Below are 14,936 nucleotides of genomic sequence, written 5' to 3' on the forward strand. Positions count from 1 at the left end.
CAGCAGAGTTCATAACATATTCCTAATGCTATACCATGGAGGTAAGTATATAAACAGTCAATGAAATGCCCAAGATATTATCTTTATTAGGGATGCAAATGGACTTTCTACCAACCCAGCACATCCAGACAACATCGTGAATAAAAACCAAGAATTCAATATTACATTCTGAAGGTCACAAAATTGGCACTTGGCCAAATGCAAAGTAAAAAGAAATTGTGCAGGACTGGGATTTTCTGGCAGAACTGTTACCTTTGCATCCCATTAAGTTCGAATCTAGGCATTCGCATTACTGTCATGCTGCATTGTGATAGGAAAAAATAATCATTACAGCAGATTCCACATCTCACCGGAAAATCTTTTCCATATTTCTTCTTTCTTCCCCATCCACCCTATACTTTTCCAGAAGGCTCTCATTAAATATGCACTGGCAAAACTACTGTTATGTGTATGTACAAATACACTTTAGATCATTTTTAAGTTGAATGAATAAGGGCCTTTAAAATATATTTAGCTTGCTTATGGTAACGAAGAAGAAACATGACAATGCCAAAGACTCTGGGCAGAACATGAGAAAGTTTTAGGTAATGAATGGAATCTAAGGGGAAAATTTCCAGAGTGGTCGAATTCCATCACTCCTCAAGTCTACCTTGAGTTGAAGACCAACGCTGTCGGTGACTGAGGGGCCAACTTGCAGGGAACATTTTGGGAATAGAGCTGGAATACTTTGGTGCCTGTGGAACAGACAGGATACTGTATAAGAGGGTGTGTGTGTGTCTGTGTGTTCACTGAACTCCTTCTATACACCAGGCACAGACAGCTCTAGGTACTGGGGATACAGCTATAAACAACACAGCTATAAACAACTCTTTGCCTTCTTGGTGAAATAGAAAATTTTTGGTAGTGAAAAATACTATGGAGAGAACTAAAGAGGATATGCAAGTGAGATGAAGAGCTTGCTACTTCTGCATGCACATATATATAATGTGTATACATTCCATATGTGTTTAAAAAGGATTGCTCTATTTAAGTGAAATAAGCATTATATAGAACTACGTAAGTATTTATTATATAATGTTTACAAAGGTATTATATATCTCCGTAAAGATGTATCCAACACTTTAATTGGCAGGGAGGGGGGTTGTAGTGCTTATTTGGAATGCTATGATAGCACATAAATCTTATAGAATAGGATTGGCTTGTTCTATGATCCTATGGATTCATTACTAAAATGATCACCATAGGATTGTTTGGGCATTACACTAATGTACCATAAGAAATCATTTGATTTTTGTGCCTCTTAGAGCATTTTTACATAGTTTTCAGTCTCTGTTTTGTCAATATAGAAAAGCCAACAAATTGTTCTACTAATTATATTGTTTGTGATTGTTTCAGAAATTCAAAGCCTTCTGGACTTTTACTGTAGTGTGAGGAAAGGGTCAAATTCAATATGGCCATTAAAATTCAGAGCCATGCTGTAATCAAAACCCATTAAGACAGGGAGGAATGAAAATGGCCCATGCAACCTCCATTTGCTGGAAGAGTGAATCACAGTGGTCTTTTACCTTGCCTTCCCTGAGGTGCGGATAAACCGGGTAGTAGAGACAGGACTTAAAGCCTAAACGAAGGATCTCCTTCAGGAAGAATTTGGTGTAGTGGCGGAAAATGGGGTTCAGGGCGAAGTGGTACAAGTGCCCATGTTCCTCGCGCTGGTGGTGACTGAAGTAGATGAAGTCCTCGATGTTGTAATGGGATCGTATGTACTCGATGTCCTAAAAGAGGGGAAAGGACAGCCAAGCGATACTTTAAACAAACTGCATGTATTTTGTGATACATATCTTTCAAAAATAACTTTAAGTACAAGAGTAAGAAATGCCTCCTGTTCGCCTGTTATCTACTACTGTGCCTTCATTGCTAATTCTTTTTTTAATGTATTGGAATAGCTAGAAGTAAATACCTGAAACTACCAAATTCCAACCCAGTAGTCTGGACTCCTGAAGACGATTATATAATAATGTAGATTACAAGGGGTGACAGTGTGATTGTGAAAACCTTGTAGAGCACACTCCCTTTATCTAGTGTATGGATGAGTGGAGGAATGGGGATAAAAACTAAATGACAAATAGGGTAGGATGGGGGGGATGGTTTGGGTGTTCTTTTTTTACTTTTATTTTTTTTCTCTTATTCTGATTCTTTCTGATGTAAGGAAAATGTTCAGAAATAGATTGTGGTGATGAATGCAAAACTGTATGATCGTACTGTGAACAGTTGATTGTATACCATGGATGATTGTATGGTATGCGAATATATTTCAATAAAACTGAATTAAAAAAAAATTTGTGTTTTCTGAAAGTTGCTTGTTCTGATGGTTTGTCTTTGGAGGATGGCCAGATAGCTTTGGAATTTGTCCTCTACAGTCCAGGCGAAGAGCCTTGAGCCCCTGAGACTGACCAAGTACAGGGAAGCAGCTCTTTGCTATTGGGTGGGGTGAGCACAAGCTCTGTCGGGATGCGCAGAGCCCCTAGCACTGGACTCATTGTTTTTCACCTATACATATGGAAAAGTGCCATCCCACAGGTCAACACTTTGGTTGGCCTGTGTGGCCAGGATGGCCTACCATAAATTGGGAGGCTGGGCTTTGTCCACAAGCATTTGCTTATACTTTTTATCCCTCTGATGTATACCATTTTGACATGGTGGAAAGTAATTTAAGAGACTGATGAACGTTTGCATGTAAAAGGAAGTATCTGGCACATGATTTATGATGCACTTTACACATTGCTGCTGTTTCTACGGGCCCAGTTCTGCTCTCCACCCTTCTTTTCTCCCACTGCATTGGGAACAGGGGTTCACCCAAGGTAAGTGTGTTCTGGTTTGGCCTGCACTGCATGCTACTGTGGGGGTGCAAGATGGGGTGGGGGGGTGGGGGAGCAATGCAAAGGGAGTGTGGCTCTCTCTTTTGACAGAAGCAGTACAGACACCTGAAAGGTAGGAAAAATCAAATCACATGCCGATTGGAAAGTACCTACTTATATTTCTTATTTTCCACAGCAAAATTGTATTAAAGGCACACTTTCAAGAGGAGGAATTGGAGGATGTAAGGAACGTGATTGACTCTGTGGTCAGCAAAGCTGGCACTAGAAAATTCATGAAAACTGCAAAGTCTCTCTCCAAGCCCCTCCAGGTGTCTTGTCTTTCCAGTTTCTTCCACAAAGCACAGAAGAAGCAGGGTTTAGGGTAACCAGGCCAAGGGCTGTACCCCAGTACAATTCTGGCAGCGTACGATCTTCCAATCGGCTTTGACCCTGTAACTGTCTTTATACCATAAGACTTCACTTTAAATTACCAAGGAGACATGTCTCATTATAAACTGAATAACAAGTGTAGAGCTGAGAAATGATTGACAAACAAAAGCAAAAAGTCAACAGAGGTTATTAACTCAAAATAGCAGATGAGCCACGTGCATCTTATTTTTTCCCACCCCAAGTCCCTTTAATAAAAGAAATCTTTTTTTTTTTTTTAATAATGGAAAGGGAGAGTGATGGGGGAGAGGGGAAATAAGGAAGTTTTATCTTGGAAATAAATGCACCAAAAAGCTTCCTTACTTGGGTCACATGGTGGGGAGGGGTCCCTGGATGCCTGCCTGTGAGTCCTATAGTCAAGCACCACAGAAGGAAGTCAGACAACTGACACCTGCCCCCCCAAATAGACAGAGGAAGCAAGCAGCCCTCCCAGTGATAGGAAAGGCTCAATGGAGAAACAGACAAGATGACTTGATATCAAGGATACCCAAGCCAGCCACTCATACCAATAATTTAATCTTTCATTCATAGACATGAACAGACAAATGAAGATTACCAGACTTCTGAGGAAAACTGACAAATGCAAAGGACCAGAAAAAAGAAGCATATAATGAACCCTAGAGGAAACAGATTACCCAGGGAGCAGAAGAGAATTTTTTTAAAACATTCTACCCAGTGTCCTCAGAGATACCAAAAAGCCAAAAAGGATCTTGCACATAAAAAAAGCAAGCTGCCACATTAAAAAAAAAAAAAGGAATAAAAAGAGAACAAGACACGCTCTTGGAAGTTAAATGTATGAATTGTGAAATAAAATTTCCAGTAGAAGGCCTAGATAATAGAATAGACATAACTGAATACTAAATTAGGGATCATGGTCAAGGAAATATCCTAGAATGAAGAGCAAGAAACACAAGAGACAAAATATATATATATATGAGAAGAAAGCTAAGAGATATTGAGGATCAATTCAAAAGATCCACTATCCATCTAAAAAGGAACTCAAGAAGAGAACAGACAAATTGGAGGGGAAGAAACAATGAATGAAATCATTAAGGAAACATTTTCCCAAACTCAAAAGGGGCATAAGATACTTCCTGGTAAAATTTCATAAGTTCAAGGAATAAAGAGAAAATCCTAATTCTCCAGAGAGTAAGCAAACATATGCATATTTATTTACAAAGGATCGAGAATGAGGTTGCCATCAGATTATATATTATCAGCAACCCCAGATGCTGGAAGACAATGAAATAAAAACATCAACATTCTGATGAAAAACCTTAATGAGCAAGAATTCTATACACAGGTGAATATTCAAGTATGAGGACAAATGAAAACTTCTTGGATATGTACAGACTCAGAGACCTTACCACCCATCACTCTCTCTAAAAGAATTACTCAGATATATATTGAACCAAAAAGAGAAATGAATCCAACAGGATAGTGTAGAACACATTAAAGGAATAAAACCATATAAATACTTCAGAAAGTGCCAAAAACACATTTGAAAAAAATTCAACATCTTATAACAAAAGCTTTTAGTAAACTAGAAGGAAATTTCCTTAACTTGATAAAGGATTCTTCCAGAAATCTACAGCAAATATTATAGTAAGTAAGGGGGAATTATAGAACTCATTCCCATCAAAATCAGGAGCACCACAAAAGCACCCATTATTAACACTACTGTCCAAGGTTGTCCTATCCATACAATAAAATTAGAAAATGAAATAAGGTATAAATGTTTAAAAGGAAGGTGGCAGATTCAGTTTTCTAAAGATGGCCACAACAGTATCTCTCATCTCACATGGTCTTCTACAATGTGAACTTGCCACACTCAATCAAGAGGTGGAGTCTATTTCTCCATCCCTTGAATCGGAGCATGGCCCTTAATTGCTTTGATCAATAGTATATAGTGGAAGTGACCCTGTGTCAGTTCTGGGCATAGCCCTTAATTTGCCTGGCAGCAACGGCTTCCTAGCTTTTGGAACACTTGCTCTTGAGATGCTTGTGCTTGGAAGCCACCCATCATGCCGTGAGGAGCCCAAGCCATGAAGACTGGCCCCATTGAAGATGCTCTGGTTAATAGCCCCAAACGAGCTCCAAGCTGACAGCATCGACTGACAGCATGTGAAGGAGCCATCTTGAATGTCAAGCCTTGGTAGAGTCTTCACATGACCCCAGTCCAACTACCATCGGATTGCAAACGTGTAAGAAATTCTGAGCAAGAACTATCCTGTTTGGCCCAGTGAAACCACAGGATACTGAGAGGTAATAAAAAATTATTGTGTTAAGCCACTAAGTTTCCAAGTTAACAAACCCTAATAGATAATAGATAACAGGAATTGTAGGCAATAGGATTATCTAGAAAAGAGAATCAATTGTAAAACTCAGAGCTAATAAGAGGTTTCAAAAAAGTGGTTGGATACAAGATCAAAATACAAAAATTACTTTTCCCAAATACCAAAATAAATATTTAGAAAGAACAAAGATGATAAGTTTCTACAAACATGTAGAAATAAACAATAATTGTGAAGACTGTAGCAGCCAGGATCTCCACAGGAAAAGATGGTATGTTTGAATTAGGATAATTAGAGGCAGGTTTAATAAAGGGGCTATTTACAAAGATGGGAGCAGAGTGTGGGGGCATCAGCAGAGATAGCGTGGCAGCAACTGCAAACTGTTACCATTCTAGGTTGGGGGCATAGGCAGGAAAACTGGTTACTGGAATCTGAAAAGAGACAATCATGGAGAAGAAGGCAACCTAGAAAAGATAAGGGAACTTTGCTGGAGAGACCAGCCAGCTCAGGGCACCCCATCCTCACTCTCCTCCCTCCCTCTGCACAAGGTTCTTATTGGTCAAACTCAACTGAAAGCCAAAGGGCAGAGACGACATGTTGTCCATCAGGCCAGGCTTCCTGGGACAGAACAGGGTGGAGAAGGCTAGAGAGCAGACCTGCAGGGGCAAGGAAAGTATCTAGCACAAAAACTTGTATGGAAAAAGCCACCCAACCTTTCTGAAGAACCCAAAAGAGTTCAAATACAACAAGAACACCACCAACAACCACAAAAGCAGCCAAGTTTCTGGAAGGGAAGACTCAACATTGAAACAATATCAATTTTGCCCAAATTGTTCTTTAAATCTGCATGGGCACAAGTAAATTCACAGTAAGTATTTCAAGGTTTATCTGGAAGAAGAAATATCCAAAAAAAACAAGAAATTTTTTTTAAAAGAGGAAAATGAGAGAAGACTCCCCTACCAGATATCAAAGCACACGATAATGTAATAGGTATCAACAAACAAATCTATAGAACAGAAGAGAGTTTATAAATAGATACATATGGAAATTTAATAAATGACAAAGGCAGCATTTTTAATTAGTAGGAAAAGAATGGACTATTCAGTAATAAATATTTAGGAATAACTGGTTGTGCACTGGGGAAAAATTAAAATTAGATGTCTACTTGACACCACACACACACACACACACACACACACACACACACATGTAATTAAGTACAAGGAAGAATGACGGAGAGGATACACGTCAAGCTATTAATAGTAATAATCCTTGGGGAGGTCAGTGGGTTTTTTTTTTTCTGCTGGTAGTAGGTTATTTGAATATTTAGAAAGTGAATGTATTCATGTATTGTTTGCAATATTTTAAAATTTTTGAATGACATAAAAAGAAAAAGAGAGAGGGGGATAAAGAATTGAAAGTCTAAGAGGGAAGCAGGCAGATGATTCCATCACTCTATCTTTCAGAATACGGAGGCTTTCATGTAAAAATTTGTAAAAATAAAACTTCAAAAGGGGCTCTGTGTGCTAATTCATGATATAAAAAAGACATAATCAATGAAATTACTCTCCGTTTAAAATTTACCATTTCATTTCTGATCACTGCAATGCCAACTATTTGTTCTGCAACTTCGGCTACAAACGCCTGCAGTGACGTGCCATCCTGAAAAGATAAGTATACAATTTAAGACTCTTAAAACTACCAGTGTTTCTGTAAACAGTCAAAGGGGAGCTCTAACCATGATCATAACAGTGATAGCTGTATCTAACATCAGTCGATGTTAGGCAAGGTATAAATCAAATGCCCTCCATGTGTTCACTTAATCCTCATGCCAACCCTTTGTGGTATTATTTTCTCTATTTTACATGCAAGAAAATAAGTGTCAGAAGGCTGAATAACTGCCTAAGATCTCCACTAGTAAGAGATGGATCCATGATTCAAACCAATCCCCTGGATAGAGAATCTGCTGTCTTTAGACCTATATCAGCAGTTCTCAAATTTTGGGGTCTCAGGACCCCTTTACATGGAGGGCTCCAAAGAGTTTGGTTTACGGGTGTAATATCTATCACTATTTTCTGTATTAGCAATGAAAACTGAGGAAATTTGAAGATTGTTTATTAACTTTTGTTTAATTTATTAACAAACAAAATTATTTAACTTTTAATTTATTAATTAAATCAAAATTGATTATTTATTTAAAATAATAACACATTGTATTTGAATATAAATAATATATTTTAATGCAAAATAACCACATTTTCCAAAACAAAACTATTTAGAGAAAGAGAGGCATTGTTTTACATTTTTACAAATCTCTTTGGTGTCTGACTTAATAGAAAACACCTGGATTCTCATATCTGCTTCTGCATGCAATCTGCTGCAATCTGTTGTTTTGGTTGAAATATGTGAAAAATATCTGTCTTCATGGAGATATGTAGGTGAAAAAGGAAGACGCATTTAAATAAACTTTTCAGATAATTATGGATATTATTCTTTGATACTCCACCAAAACTCAACAAGTGGTCATGTTTCAAAGCAAGGTGTAATCTGACATGATGAATTTTGTGTACACTATTACATTAAGCTCTGTTGTTCTATCTGGAACTCTGAATGGATCTTTTGCCCTTGCATAATTTTGTAACATGAATTGTTCACTTTGAAAATATTGGTTCACCAAGCTACAAGGACTTTCCAAATGCTGATTCATTTCATTATAAAATATAAAAATCACATTTGTTAATATCACCACCAATCTCATCAGAAAAAAAAAGTCTTTAGAGTATTGAGAAGATGTCAAGGTCATGATGGCAGATATCCATCTCCCCAAATTCTAATTTTTTCTTGAAAGCATGAAGTTTTGTCGGGGGGACAAATGCTATTGGTTTTCTTGGAGTGAGGGGCTCACTTGATTCATTTTTAAGAAAACGTCTATCAACTATTCAAATGGGAATAACCACACTCTGTCAGTCTTTCTATCAAGTAAAAACATGTTCCATAAAAAAGGCAGCTGGTTTGGCATGCAGCCCCATCAACTGCAGACGTGTTTCTTTCTTGAGACGACCCATACACTTTAGCTTGCAGTACAGGGGCTTCATGTGCACTTTTCATTTTGCCACACAGAACATTAAAAAGCTATGCTCCCAAAGATCAAGGCTTAATAAAGTTAGTAATTTGTACTACTTCATCGAGGTTATTTTTCATTGAAATTGGCTTTTCCTTTTCTTTCCTATTGAAATTTTTATTGAGGTAATAGTAGATACAGGGCATTGTAAGAAATCATACAGCTGGTATTTTATACATTTTACTCAGTTTTCCCTATGGTAACATTTTGCAAAACTATCGCATAATATTAAAACCAGGAAATTGACTTTGATACAATCTATGAATCTTATTTGGATTCCCCAAACTTAACTTATACTGTTTTGTGTGTGTGTGTGTGTGTGTATTAAGCTTTATCAATTCTTCCTCCCTTCCTTCCCTTCTTTTTTTTTTTTTTTTTTTTTTTTTTGGCTTAAACCACAGGAATTTATTGTCTCACAGTTTGGGAGGCTAGAAGTCCAAAATCAAGGTGTTGGCAGGATAATACTTTTTCTGAAGACTGTAGTATTATGGTGGTGGCTTGTTAGCAATCCATAACTCAACTCCACCTCCTGTCTCCTTGTGTCACTTGTGTCCAAATTTCCTCTGCTTATAAGGATTCCAGTCATATAGAGGCCCACACTGATTCAATTTGGCCTCCTCTTCACAGCATTTTTTTAAAATTTTTTTATCAGAGCAATTGTAGGTTTACAGAAACATCTGGCAGGAAGTACAGGATTCCCATTGAATTAGTCAGGGTTTTCTAGGGAAACTGAACCAAAAGGAGATATCTGTAAATAAGAGATTTATAAAAGTGTCTCATGCAATTGTGGAGATGCATGAGTCCAAATTCTGTAGGGCAGGCCACAAGCTGGCAACTCTGATGAAGAACATTTTCAATGAACTCCCCAGGAGAGGCTGGCTGGTTGAAGAAGGAATGAAAGTTCTCTCTTCTCCTTTAAAAGTCTTCAACTGATTGGATTAAATCCAACTGACTGTTTTCTCATTGTAGAAACACTCCCTTAGTTGATCATAGATATAATCAGCCACAGATGCTATCAATGGCTGATGATTTAATAAACCAGCCATCTGGTTTATTAATCAGCTATGCAATGTCCTTGCAGTAGCGGTTGGGCCAGTGCTTGCTTGACCAAACAACTGGGCACTATCACCTAGCCAAGTTGACACATGACTCTAACCATCACACCCATATAACCCCTTTCTCTCACATACACAGTTTCCTCTATTATTAATATTTTGCATTAGTGTGAGAACTTTGTTATAATTCATGAAATAGTATTATTATAATTATGCTATTAACTTTAGCCCGCTGTTTACACTAGGGTTTATTCATTGTGTGGTACAGCTTTTTGGGTTTCTGTATGGTGTTTACTTATATACAATCTACAATTTCCCTTTATATCCCTTTTTGAACATACAATTCAGCGGTGTTAATTACCTTCACAGAGTTGTGTCTACAACTCCAAAATCCACTGCCAAAAATTTTCCATCACCCCAAACAGAAACTCCACACCAATTAAACATTAACTCCCCATCCTCACCCCCACTTGGCCCCTGATAATCTGTATTCTAGTTTTTAACTTTATTAATATGCATAATGTAAGTGAGATCATATAGTATTTGTCCTTTTGTGTCTGGCTTGTTTAACTCAACATGACGTCTTCAATATTCAACAATGATGTCGCATGCATCAAAACTTCATTTCTTTTTACAGCTGAACAATATTCCATTATATGGATATGCCACATTTTGTTCAGCCATTCATCTTTTTTTTAATTCAATTTTATTGAGATATATTCACATACCATACAATCATCCAAAGTGTACAATCAATTGTTCACAGTACCTTCATATAGTTGTGCATTCATCACCCCAATCTATTTTTTGAACATTTTCCTTGTACCAGAAAAAGTGAAAATAAGAATAAAAAATAAAAGTAAAGAAGAACACCCAAAACACCCCCTTCCCACCCTATTTTTCATTTAGTTTTTTGTCCCCATTATTCTACTTATCCATCCATACACTGCATAAAGGGAGTGTGATCCATAAGGCTTTCACAATCACACTGTTACCTCTTGTAAGCTACATTGCTGTACAGTCGTCTTCAAGAGTCAATCAGCCATTCATCTTTTGATGAGCACTTGGGTTGCTTCCACCTTTTGGCTACTGTGAATAATGCTGCTGAAAATATTGGACCAAACATCTGTTTGAGTCCCTGCTTTCAAATCATGTGGGTATAGAAGTAGAATTGCTGAGTAACATGAGAATTCTATACCTAACTTTCTACAGAATTACCAAAATGTTTTCCACAGCTGTTACACCACTTTACATTCCCACCAACAATGTATGTTTCCTTTTTTTTTTTTAACAGTAGCCACTCAAGTGGGCGTGAGATGGTATTGCTTTGTGGTTTTGATTTTCATTTCCCTGACAGCTTATGACTTTGAGCATCTTTTTATGTGCTTATTGGCCATTTGTATAACTTCTCTGGAGAAATAGCTATTTGAGTATTTTTCCCATTTTTAATTGGGTTATTATTTTTTGTTTAGTTATATTAGTTCTTTAAATATTCTGGACACTAAACCATTATCAGATATATGGCTTCCAATTATTTTCTCTTATTCCATAGGTTGTCTTTTTAGTTTCTTGATAAAGTCCTTTGATTTACAAAAATATTTTAATTTTGATAAAGTCCTATTAATCTATGTTTTCTTTTATTGCTAGTGCTTTTGATTAAAGTATAAGACACCACCACCTAACAAAAGGTCCTGGGATATTTCCCTGTTTTCTTCTAGGAGCTTTATAGATCTAGGTCTTTTATCTGTTTTGAGTTAATGTGTGAAGTATCAGTTGACTGTCATCCTTTGGATATGGCTATCCAGTTCTCCCAGCCCCAGTTGTTGAATAGACTATTCTTTCCCCACTGAATGGACTTGGGACCTTTGTTTAAGTTTAGTTGGCCAAAGCTATGAAGGTTTATTTCTGAACCCTCAATTTGAGTTCATTGGTCTGTATGTCTGTCCTTGTGCCAGCACTGTACTTCTTTTTAATTACTATAGCTTTGTAATAAGTTTTAAAATCAAGAAGTGTGAGTCTTCCAACTTTATTCTTATTTTTCAAGATGGTTTTGGCTATTCATAGTTGCTTACCCTTCCAGATGAATTTGATGATTGGCTTCTCCACTTCTGCAAACAAGTCTGTTGAAATTTTGATTTGGCAATGCATTGATTCTGTATATTGCTTTGGGTAGAATTGACATCTTAACAATATTTTTTCTTTCAATCCAGGAACATGGAATGTCCTTCCACTTATTTAGTTCTTCTTTAATGCTTTTCAGCAATGTTTTGTAGTTTTCTATGCACAAGTCCTTTACATCCTTGGTTAAATTTATTCCTAGATATTTGATTCTTTTAGTTGCTATTGTAAATGGATTTCTTCCTTGATTTCTTCTTCAGATTGTTCATTACTAGTGCATAGAAACACCACTGATTTTTTAAATTAAATTCAGTTTTATTGAGATATATTCACATATCATAAAATCTTCCATGGTATATAATCAACTGTTCATAGTACCATCATATAGTTACGCATCCATCACCCCAATCTATTTTTGAACATTTTCCTTACACCAGAAAGAATCAGAATAAGAATAAAAAGTTAAAAGTAAAAAAGAACACCCAAATCATCCCCCCATCCCATCCTATTTTTCATTTAGTTTTTGTCCCCAGTTTTCTACTCAACCATCCATACACTGGATAAAGGGAGTGGGATCCACAAGGTTTTCACAATCACACTGTCACCCCATGTAACCTACATTGTTATACAATTGTTTTCAAGAGTCAAGCCTACTGGGTTGGAGTTCGATAGTTTCAGGTATTTACTTCTAGCTCTTCCAATACATTAAAACCTATAAAGGGTTATCTATATAGTGCATAAGAATGTCCACCAGAGTGACCTCTCTACTCCATTTGAAATTTCTCAGTCATTGAAACTTTATTTTGTTTCATTTCACATCCCCCTTTTGGTCAAGATGTTCTCAGTCCCACGATGCTGGGTCCAGATTCATCCCCGGGAGTCATATCCTGCTTTGCCAGGGAGATTTACACCCCTGGGAGTCAGGTCCCACATAGCGGGGAGGGCAGTGAGTTCACTTGCCGAGTTGGCTTAGATAGAGAGAGAGGGCCACATCTGACTGACAAAGAGGCACTCAGGGGGAGATTCTTAGGCTCAATTATAAGCAGGTTTAGCTTCTCCTTTAGAGTAATGAGCTTCAAAAGGGCAAGCCCCAAGACAGAGGGCTCAGCATACCAAGCCATCAGTCCTCAATGTTTGTGAGAACATCAGCAACAATCCAGGTGAGGAAGTCCAACACTTCTGCATTTTCCCCCAGCTCCTCAGGGGGGCCCTGCATATATATTTGTATTTTCTGCCCCAATTACTTTGGGATGTGTCACTATTTCACTCTAACCTATACAAACCTACATATCTCACTTTCTATTCAAAGTTCCATGTAATTGTTGTGTTTGAACAAACTGACTGTAGAAGTTATATTGTTTAGAAAATATAGATACTGCACCAAGTAAACATGAAGCTGAAGTTTTAAAACACATGGAAGCTGAAGTTTTAAAACACAGTCAGTTTCAACCTTTATCTTTTGGCTCGAGTTGCCCTAATCTCAACCAGATCTGCTTCATTCATATCTCTAATTGAAGTCTGGGGTCTTTTTAAGCTTTTTTTTTGACAGTTGTTATATGCACTAATACTGACATTCATATCTGCCGAGCTTTAGCTCTGAGTTTCAGGTGTCACACAGATACCCAATGTTCCAGAGGCCAATCAGATTATACACAAAGGGATCAGCATCTCAGAGTTTGAGACAGCCATTATAGTTCAGGAACAGATTTGATTGCTGTAAGAACTTACAGTCTAGGGACCATTACAATAATCCTTCCCCTGATAGGCTGTGCTCTAAGATTCAATTCTGAGTTTACACATTGTAGTTAGTCCATATTGGTGAGGCATTATAACACCACTGACTTCTGCATGTTGATCTTGTACCCTGCTACTTTGGTGAATTCGTTTATTACTTCTAGCAGCTTTGTTGTGGATTTTTCAGGATACTTTATGAATAGAATCATGTCATCTACAAATAAAGTGAGTTTTACTTCTTCCTTTCCTATCTGGGTGCCTTTAATTCTTTTTCTTGTCTAATTGCTCTGGTAAGAACTATTATTATGAAAATAATTTTTGCCTCATAGTTCCCCTGAAAAGTCATGTCTCAGAGAGATACCCAGGGATCCTTACATAATGAGAAGTGGGGCCCTACCTCATGTTGTTTGGCAGGCCAGGAGGGAAGGAGCAAAAAACAGAAGAAACAGAGACCAAGACAAAATGAAACCAAAAAATCTGTGCTGGAAAACAGTTTTATTTTTAGTTGATGGCTTTATAAATGTCATTAAACATTTGTGTATTGGTAGTTATGTTTAGATGTTTGTTGTTTCCCTCCTGATGACTTAAAAATTAACTAAAATATCCATTTAAAAGAGCCAATAACTGGTAGCTATCCAAATGCCCACCCATGGCAGAATGAAGACATAAATTGTGGTATACCCATGCAATGAAATATGTTACACCACAGCATGAATGACTCCTTATGAACATATTGTTGAGGAAAAGATGCCTGATATAAGAGAACATACTGAATGATTCCATTTACATAATGTTCAAAAACAGGCGTAACTAATCTATGATCTTAGAAGTCAAAGCGGTATTAACCTGGGAGGAAAGTGACTGAATGGGAGGTTGAGGGATTTTAGGGGAGGAGTGGGTGGGGGTGGGGGAGAGTATTAGTCTGTTTCTTGGAACAGGTGCTGCCTACATGATATATTCAATGTTTGTGAAAATCCATCAAACTATTTATTGACTACACATCAATAAAATTTTTTCAAAATAAAATTTATCAAAAAAGTAACTAGAACTTTCTCTAACCTCATGCATTGTTCCATTTCTAGCTAAATTAACTGCATGGTCCTGAAGAAAGCAATGCTAAATTTAAGGCCCCTGCTAGTCTGCCCTATGCCCGGGTGATACATGCATTTCTATGCTAGAAAAAGAACCCAGCACTTGTCATCCAGGACTGTTCTCAGCCCACCAATCCTTGTGGGTGCAGCCTGCCAGACTCATCATCCAGTTGGGTCAAAAGGGGATCCCCTAAGTCTGAAATGCCACAGTGCTGGAGTGG

The 14,936-nt window shown here is 37.4% G+C and overlaps 1 protein-coding gene across 6 annotated transcripts in view; it reads right to left on the bottom strand.

Moving 5' to 3' along the window:
• Positions 1-14,936, bottom strand: part of CFAP61 (cilia and flagella associated protein 61) — a 302,443-nt gene that overhangs the window by 187,474 nt on the left and 100,033 nt on the right. For 5 of the 6 annotated variants that reach the window (XM_037812259.1, XM_037812258.1, XM_037812256.1 and 2 more), the window contains 2 exons: positions 7,181-7,258; positions 1,566-1,772 (listed from right to left, as the gene is read on the bottom strand). In XM_037812259.1, coding sequence (XP_037668187.1) covers positions 1,566-1,772; positions 7,181-7,258 — 285 coding nt within the window. The remainder of the gene's footprint in view (positions 1-1,565; positions 1,773-7,180; positions 7,259-14,936) is intronic. The other variant, XM_037812260.1, reaches the window with a different exon arrangement.

This window comes from Choloepus didactylus, chromosome 19, assembly GCF_015220235.1.
Source record: "Choloepus didactylus isolate mChoDid1 chromosome 19, mChoDid1.pri, whole genome shotgun sequence".
Classification (NCBI taxonomy): Eukaryota; Metazoa; Chordata; class Mammalia; order Pilosa; family Megalonychidae; genus Choloepus; species Choloepus didactylus.